The sequence below is a fragment of the Cryptomeria japonica genome, chromosome 11 (assembly GCF_030272615.1).
Source record: "Cryptomeria japonica chromosome 11, Sugi_1.0, whole genome shotgun sequence".
NCBI lineage: Eukaryota > Viridiplantae > Streptophyta > Pinopsida > Cupressales > Cupressaceae > Cryptomeria > Cryptomeria japonica.
Genome location: NC_081415.1, coordinates 111,189,503 through 111,204,481, shown reverse-complemented (window position 1 = coordinate 111,204,481; position 14,979 = coordinate 111,189,503). Strand labels below are relative to the sequence as shown.

General features: G+C 35.1%; 1 protein-coding gene across 1 annotated transcript; it reads right to left on the bottom strand.

Annotated features, from left to right (window-relative positions):
- Positions 1-614: 614 nt before the first annotated feature.
- On the bottom strand, positions 615-2,279 carry LOC131037622 (putative UPF0481 protein At3g02645). Its single transcript, XM_057969812.2, has one exon. It carries the CDS (start codon positions 2,256-2,258, stop codon positions 828-830), a length of 1,431 nt encoding a protein of 476 aa, XP_057825795.2. The 5' UTR covers positions 2,259-2,279; the 3' UTR covers positions 615-827.
- Between the last annotated feature and the right edge of the window lie 12,700 nt (positions 2,280-14,979).

The window sequence follows — 14,979 nt, the reverse complement described above, 5'->3', positions numbered from 1 at the left end:
AATATATCAAAAAGTGTTTTACATCGACAGCAGTGATGTCTGGATAGTATTTTAAAATGTAACCAGATTTTGACTTCCAATTTAAGAAAATTCAAAGAAGAGTCTACGAGAATCAACACTAGATTTTATCATTGTATAAGCCTGCTTTGTGTATTTTGGCTTTAAACCATTATTGGCTGTGACCATTCAAGAGATTTTGGTATTGCACTCAAGGATATGAGCGAATTTTTCTTTTCAATCTCTGTCCACCTGTTTGTGGATTATCCTCTCTGAGCCTCCTAGTGTTTCGTTAGGGGCATTCATTTGGAAAATTTGGTGTTGATGTTAGCTTTAGTTTCTTAACAGAGGACTTATACTAGAGAGTTAAGGCCTCAAATTTGGACTGAGCCTTTTGCTTTTCTTTGTAAATTCTGAATATATTTGTTGATTTTGAAGCATCAGTTGTTGATATGAGAAGCATTTGATAGATTTTGGTGCGATGAGATTACCTCATCGAGTTTGTTTTATGAATGGATTTAAAAACATATTTTTTATCAAATTTTCAATATCAAAAAAGTGCCCTGTTGATTCCTCAGCTTCAAACAAAATGCTTAGAAGATTTTAAATTCATAAGCTTCACACAGAAAAATGAATTATTATATATGAATCTTTATGGCATTCATCACCTAGACAAAACTGGGATGTTCCTTGAACTCAAAACCGGGAATATATTATAGAAAGTAGGAATTGAAGCCTCAGACATGAAATACTGTAAAGGGAATTTATGTGCAGTTGTGTTCACATTTTTTGCTGAAGTTGGAAATATGAGAATAATGTCTGCACGAAAGTCAGAGTGAGCAAAATGCAAGAGTGAGCAAAATGCATGCTCCCATAACTGATGCAGCTCGCCATGGCTTTGAGAAATGTTCCTGTAAGAGTTCACCAAATAAAACTCCATACCTACTTCTGTAATATTCATTTACAGCTTTGATTGTATTGTCGATAGGATCATATGGGCTCCTCCATATTGATCTGCGGATAACATTCCATAGAATGCTTACCTCTTTATCACTTCCTAAACTACTATGCATGATACCACATTTCTTCAGTACTGCAACATCACTAGGAGTGTCGACCAATCTGTCCATCAGGTCTACATAGCAAGTAAACATTCTAGTTTTGCACTTCATGAATGCTTCCAGTGCCACCATATTCCTCAAGAAAACATCTGTCCTGTAATCCATCTCTATACAAGGAAGGAATAATGTAGAGCTGGCTCTATCAAACCTTATCTCTTCAGATGCCCAGGTGATTGGAGAAAATTTCACCCCTTTCCTGTGTAATTCTGTTGCCGAAGGGAGATTTATGTCAGCTTTATGGGATTTTGGAGACAAAAGTCCCCTAAATCTTGATGTGATCTGATGAAGAAACTGAGAAACGGTACTCCTAAGTACAATTCTGATATGATCATCTCCAATGGGTATACTAGTCTGAGCAGGATTTGTCTTCGGCACGATGAAATTATAAAGGCATTCCAGTATATGCCTTTCATCAAGCAAATCATTGTAGCATTCTCGTGTAGAAGAACGATTAGAATCTCCAACATGCCTGAAAGGGGAGAACTTTTTACAGGTACTTGAAATTGTCATATTAAGCCTGTTTAAGGCTTCACTTTCAGAACCTGTCTGCCATTCCAAAACCTTTTTCAAAATGAAAAGTGGGATTTGATTCTCCAGCTTAAAAATGTCAGCCTGAAGTGGGAAGAACAAAGGGCTCTTCCTCTGTGGATGAAAAACAGCTTCCATATTCTGAAAATAAGGGTTTGACTGTTGAATTCTAGGGCTTTCATATTGGTCATAACAGCCAATAAACTCCAAAATAAACACAGCGTCTCGGGCCATCATCCACCCTAATACCTCATTGTCACACTCAATTAGATTATTATAGCTGTTCCTTATCTCCCCTCCAATACTAACTAGATATTTAACCAAATCCTCAAAAGTCCCTCGCTTTGCTTTTTTTTCAACTTGGACAGTAAGCTTAGACTTGTATCTTTCAGACTCGAACAGTTCAAGTTTAAGATGATGGTAAGGTCCAAGAGAAACTACCTGTGGCACATAAGCTTCTGGCCTTTCAGTACGCAGGGACTCTGGTATGGTGAAGATGTATGGATGCACAAGAGATAATATGCCCTGTTCTTCTCCATGCTTTTGTGTATTCTTTATTTGTTCTAACCATTGAGAAACCCCTACTTTAGGAACTGCCATGTTTTCTGACATCCTAAATTGAAATTAGGAAATGGGGATGGGATTCAGGAACTCATCATAGGTTTATATAGCACTTCACTTGGTACACACATGAATCATGTGGCTCTCATTCTACACACATGAATCATGTGGCTCTCATTCTTCAGTCATGTTTTGAGAAATCTATTCCGCGTATTTGACTGTAAAACTTCAATAGATTCCCTTGTGCGGTTTCCTACCAAGCTCTTCCATTATTGTGACGTAGAAAACAACAGGCTGTTGGATTTGATAGCAAGTGCCCCTCTATAGGCTTTTCAAGAATTCTGTCAATGCCCTGGGCCCCTGGAGATGTTGAAGGAGAACGTTGGAGATACCTGCAGTACATCGGATAAGTCATGACTGGCACTATGTCTCTCATCTAAGTCGAAGAAGTACTGCGGGACTTCGTAGAGTTTATTGAATGTTGAATTACTGTAAATGCCTACAACCATTTCTATTATTGGTTGATTAATGGAAATTTCATGATTAAGTGCATTTGAGTTGGATGATTTTTGGATGGGTCAATTAATTTGACTTAATTAGGGTCAATCAATTTGACTCAAAATATGTAATTGAATTATTATATTAATATCATAATTAAAGGTATTTGTTTTTGATATTATAAATAGTCAAAAAGGGTGGTGACCATTTACACAAACAGTCCAAAGGTAGCAGTAACAACCCACATCACACTAACAAGTAGCATACTTACAACATAAAAGTCTTAATGAGATAGTAGTAACAATGTATAAAAGTCTTAACAAAATAAACCAAAAGGCTTAAAAGGTTAAAGCCACCCAACAAGTGGCTATTTGAGTACATTGCTCCACTCATCACTAAGGAACTTGAAGAGTTCCTTGTAGTTCCCTTCATTGTTAGCATCTTTACCCAAGACTTTTTTTGCATTGAGCATAAGGAAGTGGTTGAGTTGTGCATCACTCTCAAACTAAATTTGGAGATGCTGATAATCTTGTGCTCCATCTCCATCGCCTTTTCCTTCAAGGTCTCTAATTCCTCTGTCGTGGTCCTAAAATTATCACAGTTGCACACACCCCCCTAAATGATTGTCCACCTTCTTTGGTATGGCCTCCAAAGTCAAGTCCAAGGGTTCATTTTTACCACTATGTACAGAGTTGTCGCTAGTGAATTTGTTCGAACTTTCAGCCATCCACGTGTCATTGGGTTTTTCTTTTCTTATCCACTACAAAGGTGGTAGTGGAGTGTCTATCTTTAGCCACCATGCCACGATAGGGGTAATAGGGGGGACACGGTGAAATAGGGCTTTAATTTATGAATAAACACAAACTTTAATTTATGCTTTAAAACTTTATAAATTGTTAATTATATTAAATTAAATATTTGAATAATATTTTTAAATATTTCTTTTGCCAAAGGAGAAAGGTATCCTATATAAAGAAATAATAAATTTATTGAAATAATTTATTTGAAAAGTTAAATGACTAAGTCATAGTATCTAATTAACATTTCGATGTAAATATAGAATGTTGAGGGATATAATCAAACTTTTTAAAAAGTAATATATGAATATAGGATATTTAATAAACATTTATATGAAAGAAGTTGAGAGATATCAATCTCAAGGCATCTATATTGAAATTGTTACTGAAAATAGATAAGCATCTCGAGAATGATATCTCTTGGCATATTTTAAATCAACCTATTTAAGATATATTTGTTATTAGCATATGTAGTATGACATGTAAAATGCTAATTCATCATTTTTTTATGTTTCTATAAACTATTATTTTTCTTTGCAAATAAGGAAGCTTATCATCTTAATCAAAATGTATAATATAAATCACATTTATTAAACATGTCAATATTCTTCCAAATGTAAAATATACAAAACATAATTAAAAGATAATTAATGATACATTTCATATTTATCTAAAATAAAATGTATATAATACTAAAGGAGTAATTATAGCTTAATATAAAAATTATATTTAAAAATGTATGAATTACATAAAATTATTGTATTCCCAAAGGCAGTGAAATTATTAGTTCATCCAAAGATTTAACGTGTGATATAACAATAAGTGTAAACTCTACTCTTTCTTTTTGTCCAGTGTTAATTTGTGCCTTGGAAAGGATCAATTCCTGTGACATGTGGATTATTAGTGTTGAAGCTAATCATAAGGGCACTTAACATGTACATCCCATTTGTATTGGTGAAATAAGACTTAAATTTGGAGAAGCATATTCAAAAAGTATTTTAGAACAATTGTCGAATTCAATAATTACATAGTGGATATAGTGAGGCATATATAGGTTTGTATATCATATTCTAAATATATCACAGTGCTTCCTTGTGATTTATTGATTGTCAAAGCTCAACCTAATCATAAGGGCAATTAACATGTTCATCCCATTTTTATTTGTGAAACTAGACTTGAATTTGGAGATGCATATTCAAAAAGTATTTCAAAGCACTGGTCAAATTCAATCACTACATAGTGGATATGGTGGGGCACCTCTAGGTTTGTATATCATATTCTAAATATATAGCAGTGCTTCATTTACAAGACTTGCTTCTATCCATTTGTCAGAGATTAACATGACCCTTGACCCTTAGCCAATACAAATTCAAAAACCCATTCATCATTGATATTTCTTAATGCATTAGTGCACTCTCTTCTTTAGTTGTAATGCTATGGGTTATTAGTCTTCTCAATTTATACAATTTTACTCTATTGTTATCATGTACATTATCGTTTGTTAAAAATAAATATATATTATTATCAAACTCTTGCCTAACTATTGGATGTAATGTAGCATTAGTTGTTATGATCAATAATCATCATTTACTTTATGTGCATCAATTTGTGAGTAGTTCATATCACTTTTGTTGATCATTACTTTCATCTTTTTGTTTAAATACATTATGCAAAGCAACATCTATTTAAAATTCTTTCCATAGTAATTTCCATTATGTTACTATCATATAGTTGTTTATCACAAACCAGAGGTGGTTGTCATATATCTCCTACCAAAATGATTATCTACCCCTAAAAGCCAATTTTGTTAGCTTAGGAAACATTGCAGTATATTTATATAATAAAATTTGTTTCATCAATTAAGAACGAGAAAGATGAGGCAATTACCTTTGAGGTCATTGCATTGAGGATGGTTAATAGATCTAGGTGGCTCCACTTGCAATGTGGATAAAATCACAAAGTTGTGTCACTTTTATAAATGAAATGGTCAATGTTGATTGAACTTTTTAAATTAAATCAATAGAAAGTGAAATATATGTTTTGAATTTTGAAATGATGTAAACAAATAAATTTTTTATTTTTATCTCTATTTTATGTTCGTAATTTTAACAAAAATTTAAAAAATTATTTGAATGTAGTTTTTTATAAATTAAACACTATAATTTAGTTGCTGAAAAAATGTTGAAATTGAAATTACACAAACCACCACACTTTATTTAGTAAATTTTACCCTTTTTAAATTTTTTTTTTTGTATATTGATAACTTGAAACTTTAGTGCATGGATATATTTTTCACTATTTTTTATAAATATAATTTTTCAATCAATTTTTTTTTTGCTCGTAAAAGGCTGAAGCCATACTTTATTAAATAATAAACAAAATTACAGTCTCCGCTCAGTGCGGGCGCCGATAGGAAAGAGCAGAGAGGATAAAACCTTCGGCCTTGCCCAAGACCTTAAGTCCAGTCAATTATTGATACTAAAACTCTACATCATTTATTGCATTACATAATTTCCTTCACAATCCCTTCATTCTAGGCAAAACAGGCCCATCACAGGTATTTTCTATAATCTTCCTTGTACAAACTTGCCTCTTTTATCTTAGTTCACTATATTCTAACTCACCATGTCACCTGCAAGACAGATTCACAACACAACCTTGCTGCAAACCACTTCATGAAGTGTTAGTGAAAAAAAAGAAAGGACTACTTTTACAACAACAAGCTTATAGTATACTTTCCACTACTGTTAATGCAACCTAGGCTTCTTTTATATTGAGTCGGCATAGGGATCCATACTATTGACTATAATATGAAAGATTACCCAGGTTACAATAACATTTGTGAAAGGTATCCTTGTATATTACATAACCGAAACTTCCATCTGTCTTGTTATCCATGTTAGCACCTTATTTGCTACTTAACATTTTAATCACATAAGTCTCTTAATGTAAATGATTCAGTGAAAACTAAGCCAAATATTCTAGTGTTACGAAGATACTTCCTGCCTCTGCACCCTAAAGATAAATATAACCAAGTGACCATAATTCATACCTGGTTAGTCATATCTGAGATGCTAATATAAGAAAACTATCATTAGAGTAGATGCATTACTGAAAGATATATCCTGATTATGACATACGCTACTTTAGTATATATATGTCTGTAAATGAAACAATATCAATGTCCTTGCCCTTATTTATCTATATTATAACAAAGCCATACGTTTTTTATTATATGGCATGTCCCAATCACCCCTTTTGTCAAAATGCATTCATAATCAAGCACATGTATGAAGTTTACTATCTATAGAAACTTCTTACCTATGTATTAGAGTAATTATATCTGAATACAAAAAAAAAAACCTTGTTATGAAGATATCCTTATCCTTCATTACCATCTGTGGCTTCCGTGCTAGAAGCATGTGCCTCTGCATCCCCCATATCGATGGTATTTTGGCTTGTAACATGGTCCATCCTTCATCGATCATATAGTTTACCCACCATTCTCCTTTCAGTTCTTTTACCACACCAAGCTATTGTTTGAGGAATGTGATATTCCTGATTATATCCGGTTGCTACTGCAGAAAGGATTTCTGATCCTTGATGATAAGAATGGGCCTCTTGAAGTCTATTTTGAGTGATTCACCTTTGTCTATGGCCTTTGAAGCCCTGACGTAATCTTCCGGGTAGGGAATACAGAGATTGTCATCAACACAGTTAATGGCCATCTCTAGATTTACCAGGTATTCATTATTAAATATTAACCTACACAATCAGGCTGTATCTACCTTATCCTCTCCCATTGTGAGTAATATGGCTGCAAACCCTACAGGGATGTCACTATTAACGTGTTTCCTATGCTCTGTATTCATAAGCTCATTACCCAAAATCCTCTTGGTCGCATGGATGACCAAATCATCCTCCGACCTCAGAATAATGGACCAACATTTCTTAGATATCTCTCCAACAAAGGACATCTCTCATTTTTCTGGGCACAAGCAAAACCCAAAATCCATTGTTTATGATAGAGTGAAAAATTGTAAGTGTTACCTCTAGATATATTGGTTTTGCTGACTGATTCTATCGATAGGTTAACATTCAACCTCGGCTAAGAGATAAGCTATTCTGTAATGAGTGACTCCTCACCTCATGATATGCGGGTATGATTATTATCGGATAGGTCTGGCAGGTCTTTGTCCCCAGAATGCCTTGTTGGATCGATTCTAAAGATGTCGATTACTTATTAATGATTGTCTGTTAGCCCTTCGCTCTTGCGTCTCCAATGCATGATTGCTTCAAGCAATCAAGCGAAACCTGTATGGGAAGGCCTAACATATAATGATTGAAACTCAGATTGTATATGTCTATATATGTTAGACTATGTATTTGTGTGCATATGCCCACCGTAAATAAAGATATATATATATATATGTGTGTGTGTGTGTGTGTGTGTGTGTGTGTGTGTAAATATAGGCATATATATATGTATATATATATATATATATATATGTTATATGTAAATGTCCATTCAGAGCTAGAATGACTATAAGGGTGTATGATGATGATGTCAGCTCTGGGTTTATTATTAGTGAGTGTATATATAAATATATACACATATATCTCTATATATAGTTGTATATGTATATATATACATATACAACTATATATATAGATATGTGTGTGTGTGTGTGTCTGTGTGTGTGTGTGTGTGTCTGTGTGTGTGTGTGTGTGTGTACACACGTATGCACATAAAATTATATAAGTATAAATATATATGTTCATATATATCTCTATATGTGCATATACATATGTCGATGGAAGTGTGTAAATGAAAATATAAGAATGTACTGGTAGGGGCTATTGTGATCCTTGGAGCTGCGATCTTATATATTTGATGCCCCTAGTTGCCCATGAGTTGTCTATTCTGAATGCATAGATATCAAGGATGTGGTTTTATTCATTCCATCTGCTCCTATATTGGCTAGATTATCTACCAATGTATTAGCATCTCTATATATATGATTTATTGTGTAATCTGAGAAGCTTTCAAGTAGTGATAGGGCTCAGTCCAGCATACTTCTAAATTCCCAGTTTGGCGTTGTTCTGGTTCTAATTGCATTAATTATAATGGTTGAGTCACCTTCTATTTTCAATTTGGATATGTTCAATTGCTTATAGAGATTTAGACCTTCTATTAGGCCCAACATTTCCGCCTTATTGTTAGTGCATTGACCTAGATTTATGAATTTTGAGTAAATGCAACTCCCATTATCCGAATGTATTATACAACCTGCACCTGCCATCCCTGGGTTACCTCGGGATGCTCCATTGAAGTTGAGTTTATACCATCCAATCCCCGGGGACACCCATTTGCATTCTTTCCTTGCTTCGGTTTTATCTATGTCATCCTTCCCGACAAAGGGAGGAATTTTAATCCCCTTCCACTGCTTTCTGATAAAGTTATCCCAGATTGTAAATGTCTTGTCATGTTGTGGGATGGTAGAATTCTTGTTGTTGGAGATTTCTGTGATGGAGGCTTCTATTTTTGCTATAAGATTCTCCACCTGCATTTCGGTTTCCTGAAAAATTCTCCTATTCCTCTCCTTCCAAATTTCCTAGATTACTATTGCTGGACTACATATCCATAAATTGTGGAAGACACTATTTGTTTTGATGATCGGCCAACCTTTGAACCATTCCATCAGGGATGGAATAAGAGCGTCTGACCAACCTAGTTGGGGCATCACCCAATACCAGCAATTTTGTGTGTAGTTGCAGGTTATGAAGATATCCAGTCATTTGTCTCCTCCTCTTACTTACATAAGAGGAAGATTGAAGGCCCTTCATAACCTCTGAGTTTAAATTGTTTAGCAGTTAGGACCCTCCCCTGAATTGTAGCCCAAGCAAAGAAACCAATTTTTGGGAGTCAAAATTTGTCCCAACATAGTGTAGTCAGGATGTAGTCCTTACCAATGTTTGCCTCATCCTATATGGTTCTAAAACCGTCTTTACAGTTGTAATGCCCATCCTTTGATTTAGACCATATTAGCTCATCTAACCCATGTCTGAATATTATTATTCTACATCTAAGAATTTGATGTAGTTCTTGGAATTGATTATCCGCCATGAATGGATGCATGTCTTTCCATTTTCATCCAATTGTTGATTTTGGTTCCATTGTTATATAATCCCTTACATAATTACCCCATAAAGTTTTCAATTGGTCCTTTATACCAGTAGTATCCATAAGCTTGTTTATTGAGGGATATCCCCCCCAAGAGTCTTCCTAGAACAAGGCAAATTTACCATCGTGAATGTCCAAGGACAGGTGATTAGATATGAGTATGTGGCATTCTTTTATAAAGTTCTAGATTCTGGAACCCTTGGGTGGATCTATATCCCTAAATACTACTTCTCTCTAATTACTCGATAGATATTTATTCCTAAGAATATTGGCCCATTTGGCTTCTGAGGATGTATAAATTCTCCATGCTAGTTTTGCCCCTAAGGCCTTATTCTACCATAGTAGTTTCCTAATTCCCAAGCCTCCATCACTCTTGTCTCGACATATCTTGTCCCATGATATCAGTTTGATTTTATTCTTATCTTCTATGTCGTGCCAATAGAAATATCTAATTGTTTGAGTTAATTTCTTATAAGCCCCTTTTGGGAGTGGTATACATGATAGTAGGTAGATAGGCATTGCTGCCAAGATTGTCTTTATGAGAGTTAGTCTTCTTGCCCCTATCAACCATAAGCCTTTCCAGGATGACAACTTTTTCCTAACCCTCTCAATCAGGGTATCCCAGAGTTTATTAGTTCTGATGCCTCTATCTAGGGGCATTCCTAGATATGAGAATGGTAAATGGCCAATTTTGTACCCTAGATATGATGCTATTCTAGATTCCTCCTGTGCTTTCATATTGAAAAACAATATCTCTGATTTTTCCTCATTGATCATTTCCCCGGATGCCAGCCCATAAGAGTGTAATATCCTCTTGATTTCCTTGGCTTCATTCAACTTACCTTTATCCATAATCATTGTATCGTCAGCAAATTGTTGGTGTGTGCACGAGTCTACACCTCCTGTGATTTGGATCCCTGCTAACCTTCCAGCTCTCTATGATGCTTCCAGGCTTCTTCCTAGGGCTTCAGACATAATAATGAATAATAATGGGTATAGAGGGTCTCCCTGTCTGAGTCCCCTAGTTACTCCAAAGAAACCTTCTAGTTTCCCATTCGGTAAGATTGAGAACCTTGGGTTTGATATGCAGAAGTGGACCCAATTCACCCATTGTTTGTTAAAGCCAAAGGCTCTCATGCAGCTACAAAGGAAATACCAATCCACTTTGTCATAAGCCTTTTTAATATCTATTTTTATCATCATATTAGGTTGTCCTTGGACCTGACTAGAATGGATAGCTTCCTGGACTATGACTATCCCATCCAAAATTGATCTATTGGGTACAAAACCAGTTTGTTCTTATGATATTATGGCTGGCAGTAGTTTTTTCGGCCTATTAGCCATGACTTTTGCTAGTAGTTTATAAGTCATGTTGCATAAGGAAATGGGCTTGAATTCTTCCCACTTTGAGGGGTTCTCCTTCTTCGGGAGTAGGGCTAGAAAGGTGTTATCAATTTCTTTCAGGAACTTCCCTACATTTTGGGCAGATTCCAGGGCATCAGTAACCTCATCACCTAAAATGTGCCAATGCTTCTGAAAAAAACCAACAGGGAAGCCATTCGGCCTAGGGGCCTTATCACCTTGGAATTGTGATAGAGCAGTTTTAACTTCTCCATGGGTGATTTTGGAGTTCAAAATTTGATTATCATCCTTAGTTATTAATTTGGGTATGTTTTTTAATCAGGCCCTATTGTTAAGAAGGTCTGAGTGCTCCTAGTTATTGAGAATATTTTTAAAATACTTGGTAGCATCTTCTACGATAAGATTTTGTTCCGTAGATGATCTGATCCCTATCATTGGTGATCTTAGTAATTATGTTTACTGCCCTTTTCAGTTTGACACTATTGTAAAATAATTTAGTGTTTCTATCTCCATCTTCTAGCCATGTCTCTTTATATTTTTGTTTCTAGTATATCTCTTCCCTGGCCAAAATATCCTCATATTCACATAGAAGCTTTTTTTCTGCCTCGTATGTTTCTTGAGTCATCTCGTGTTGCATAACAACGTTATTAACTATTTCTAGCTCCTTTTCAATTCTTGTCTTCTCCTCGAAGATGTTTTTGAATTTCTTTTTGTTCCATTCCAATAGTTTGTGTTTAATCTCTTTCAGCTTTGAGACAAGATAGTACATTTTAGATCCTACAAAAATACCTTTATTCCACCATTTATGCATATTAGGAAGGAAGTCCTCATGTTTGAACCACATCAGTTCAAACTTGAATGGGCACCCAGTTTGATTTGCTTCCCCCATTAGTTCTAATAGCATCGGGTAGTAGTTAGAGCCTGACCATGGCAATACAGTAGTTTTTAATTAAGATTTGAAGTCAGTCAAGTCTCCTTTGAAAAAAATTTGTCAAGTGTTTCTGCAATGTTGGAGAAACCATTTCTTCTATTATTCCATGTGTGAAAACCCATATCAGTCCTTATTTCCAAGAGGTTGTTACCATTTATCCAGTTCGTGAAGTCTCTTTGTGGCTATCTCATGGTACTTATCCCTCCACTTTTATCAGTTGCGTACAAGATGGTGTTGAAGTCACCAACTATGATGATGTGTTTCTCATCCTATTTTTTTAAGAAATGTTCTATTTATTGCCAGACTAATCTCTTCTTATATGTTGGGATTGGACCATATACATTCAAGATGATAAACTCAAGGTTTAGGCTAAGGTCTCTTACTTTACCAACCATCCAATTTTGCATTTTGGTATGACATGTAAATGTAATTGAGTTCTTTTTCCACATTATTCCCAGCCCACCCGATGCCCCTATAGACTCCACCGTTTCCACCTGCCATTAGGTGAGTTTTCTACTAAAAGTGGTCATATCAACCTTTCCCACTTTTGTTTCCTGCAGCATTACTAGGTCCATAGAAAATTTTAGTATGTTGCGCTTAATTAAGTGTTGTTTGTTAGGAGCCCCCATACCCCTAACATTCCATGTTTGTATATTTATTCCTTTACGAGGGGAGGGGGGACTTTCCCGGTCCAACATAGTTGTGATTTTGGTTTTCCCTTCAGCTTCCCCATCCATTTTCATCTTGTCTAAAAAAGACTTCCGACCTCTTTTGTTGATAGTGGATTTGCCATAGTCTAGAGTCAATTTATCGCCTCCCATCTGGAGGATGACTCTATTATGTGAATTGTTTTGGTTATTGTCTAATATCATATTATTTTCCCCTTCCTGCATACTGATCAGTTCGTTAGTAATGAATTCTCTATCCTCATTTGCATTCAGCCCTTCCACAACAGGGGAATAGTCCTCCATATTGGGAGAAGTTGTGATGTTTTCATCACGAACATTCTCAGTTGAGTTATTTCTCAAAGACTGAGTCCTAAGGGGGGTTCGTTTGCATTCTAAATTAGGAGTGATGTTATTGTTTGCAACGTCTATCGAAGCATCTTTGTAAACCTCTTCTACAAATTCTTCTGCTAATTTTCCCATTAAGTTCTTGATGACGTTGTTTAATTCTTTTTGAATTTGGTCCTCATGTGCATAAATAGAGGGCTCATTGTTATGTTCTATCTTGTCTGTAATGTTTCCTTCACATAGATCCAAGGAAGGAGGGGGGGGTTGCATTATTATAAGTCTCTTGATGGCCAGTGTTTATGATAAAACCGCCCTTCTCATTATTAAATTGAATATCTACTCTGTCGATCGGTTCTCTATACTTATCTATTTTCGTGGCTTGAAGCTTTTGTATGCTAGGGTTAGTCATTTTGCAAAATGCTAAATTTTTAGAGACTGGGCCATGATACCATACCAGATTTAAGATATAATTACCATCTACTATATCTAAGGTTATGTTCTTTAAATTTTTCATGCCCTTATTTACTTTTATTAAAAAAATTATATCGGATTTTTTCGACCAATTCACTTCTACTGCTATGAATTTGCCCAATTTATCCCTAATTTCTATGAGAATTTTGGCATGCATTAATTCAATAGGAACATTATGAATTTCAACCCATTTCGAGGCTGACTTGAATTCAATTTTTTTAGCATCGAATTTGGGTTGCCATGCAATAAAATTAAAATTAACACCTTTGTAAAAAACATACTCATCATACAATAGCTTAGTTTTCAGAAACTTCTTATGACATTCAATATACAAAAAATTATTAACTAGGGCAGTGATACTTACCTACCTGTGGAATGTTTCTTTCCACCATTTAACTATTTCTGCAAAGGGTTGATCATTTCCTCTCCACTTTGCAAATAGCCCGTGCTCTTTGTAGTAATTCCTCAACTCCATGGCGGTCCTAGGAGTCGAGATCTTACTGCAATCCGTGTTGGGAGTTACCAACTTTAGGGCATACTTGCTCCTTATTGCCTCAAGAGCATCACTACTTCCATGGTTGAGCGAGTTCTCCATCTCCGGAGCAAGCTTAGAGTTGTTTATATTAGGGCATCGGTATGGCATTTTCTTTCCTCCATCCTCGACATGTTTTATGAAACACTCTGCTTGATAGATGTGTGGCTGAGAGGTCCGCAAGGGCTTTTGAAGGGGGTGACCTAGGCCAGATGCAGTTGGCCTAAATCCCAGGGGTATACGGTTTGTCTTTGTGGTGCAGCCTAGGATTTGCGAGGTAATGAGGACCGCCCACACATTTGACAACTCTAACGGATCCCTAGCTGCCTCCCTTCTTTCCGCTCTAGTAACTTGCCTGCTTTTCACTAGTTACCACGGTTGGTTCTGTGGAGGGGGAGCCCTGCCGATGGATGGAGGCTTTCCTGTAGTATTGAAACTCTTGCCTTGGTAACCACGTTGTTCGCCGAAATGAAGAGCCATTTCATTTGCATAAGTTATCGATTAAAATAAAATCAAGCTCTTTGTGGATTCGTCTAAATTATATTTTTCAATAAATTTATAAAGTTGTGTGTGCTGAAATATAACTCTTTCCAATTCCCACCACCTTTTTTCTTAATTATTTATCCAAATTAGAAAATAATTATATCATTTTGACATAGATTCTTTTCTTTACTGCATCATATTTTTTTTCAGATTTTTTTAATAAATTTTAGGTTTTTTCCTTGACAAGATAATCAACCTTATATTTTAGTGTTGATGACCTACTTTCAATAAAAATAAAATATAAAATATAAAAATATAAAAAACTAATTAAAATATTAAAAGATATATATTTTAGAAAATTCACTTATAGATCTATAAAAGGGTATTTTTACAGTTAAAAAATAAAAAATTATAAGAGTAGGAGTTGTTGAAACATCGAGTTTTATTTATTTTTTGTAATTAGACCAAAAGTAATATTAAATATACATTTAGTAGACACTT

What these genes read in the sequence shown, in the direction of transcription:
- LOC131037622 (XM_057969812.2), bottom strand. Translation starts at nt 2,258, where the DNA reads ATGTCAGAAAACATGGCAGTTCCTAAAGTAGGGGTTTCTCAATGGTTA.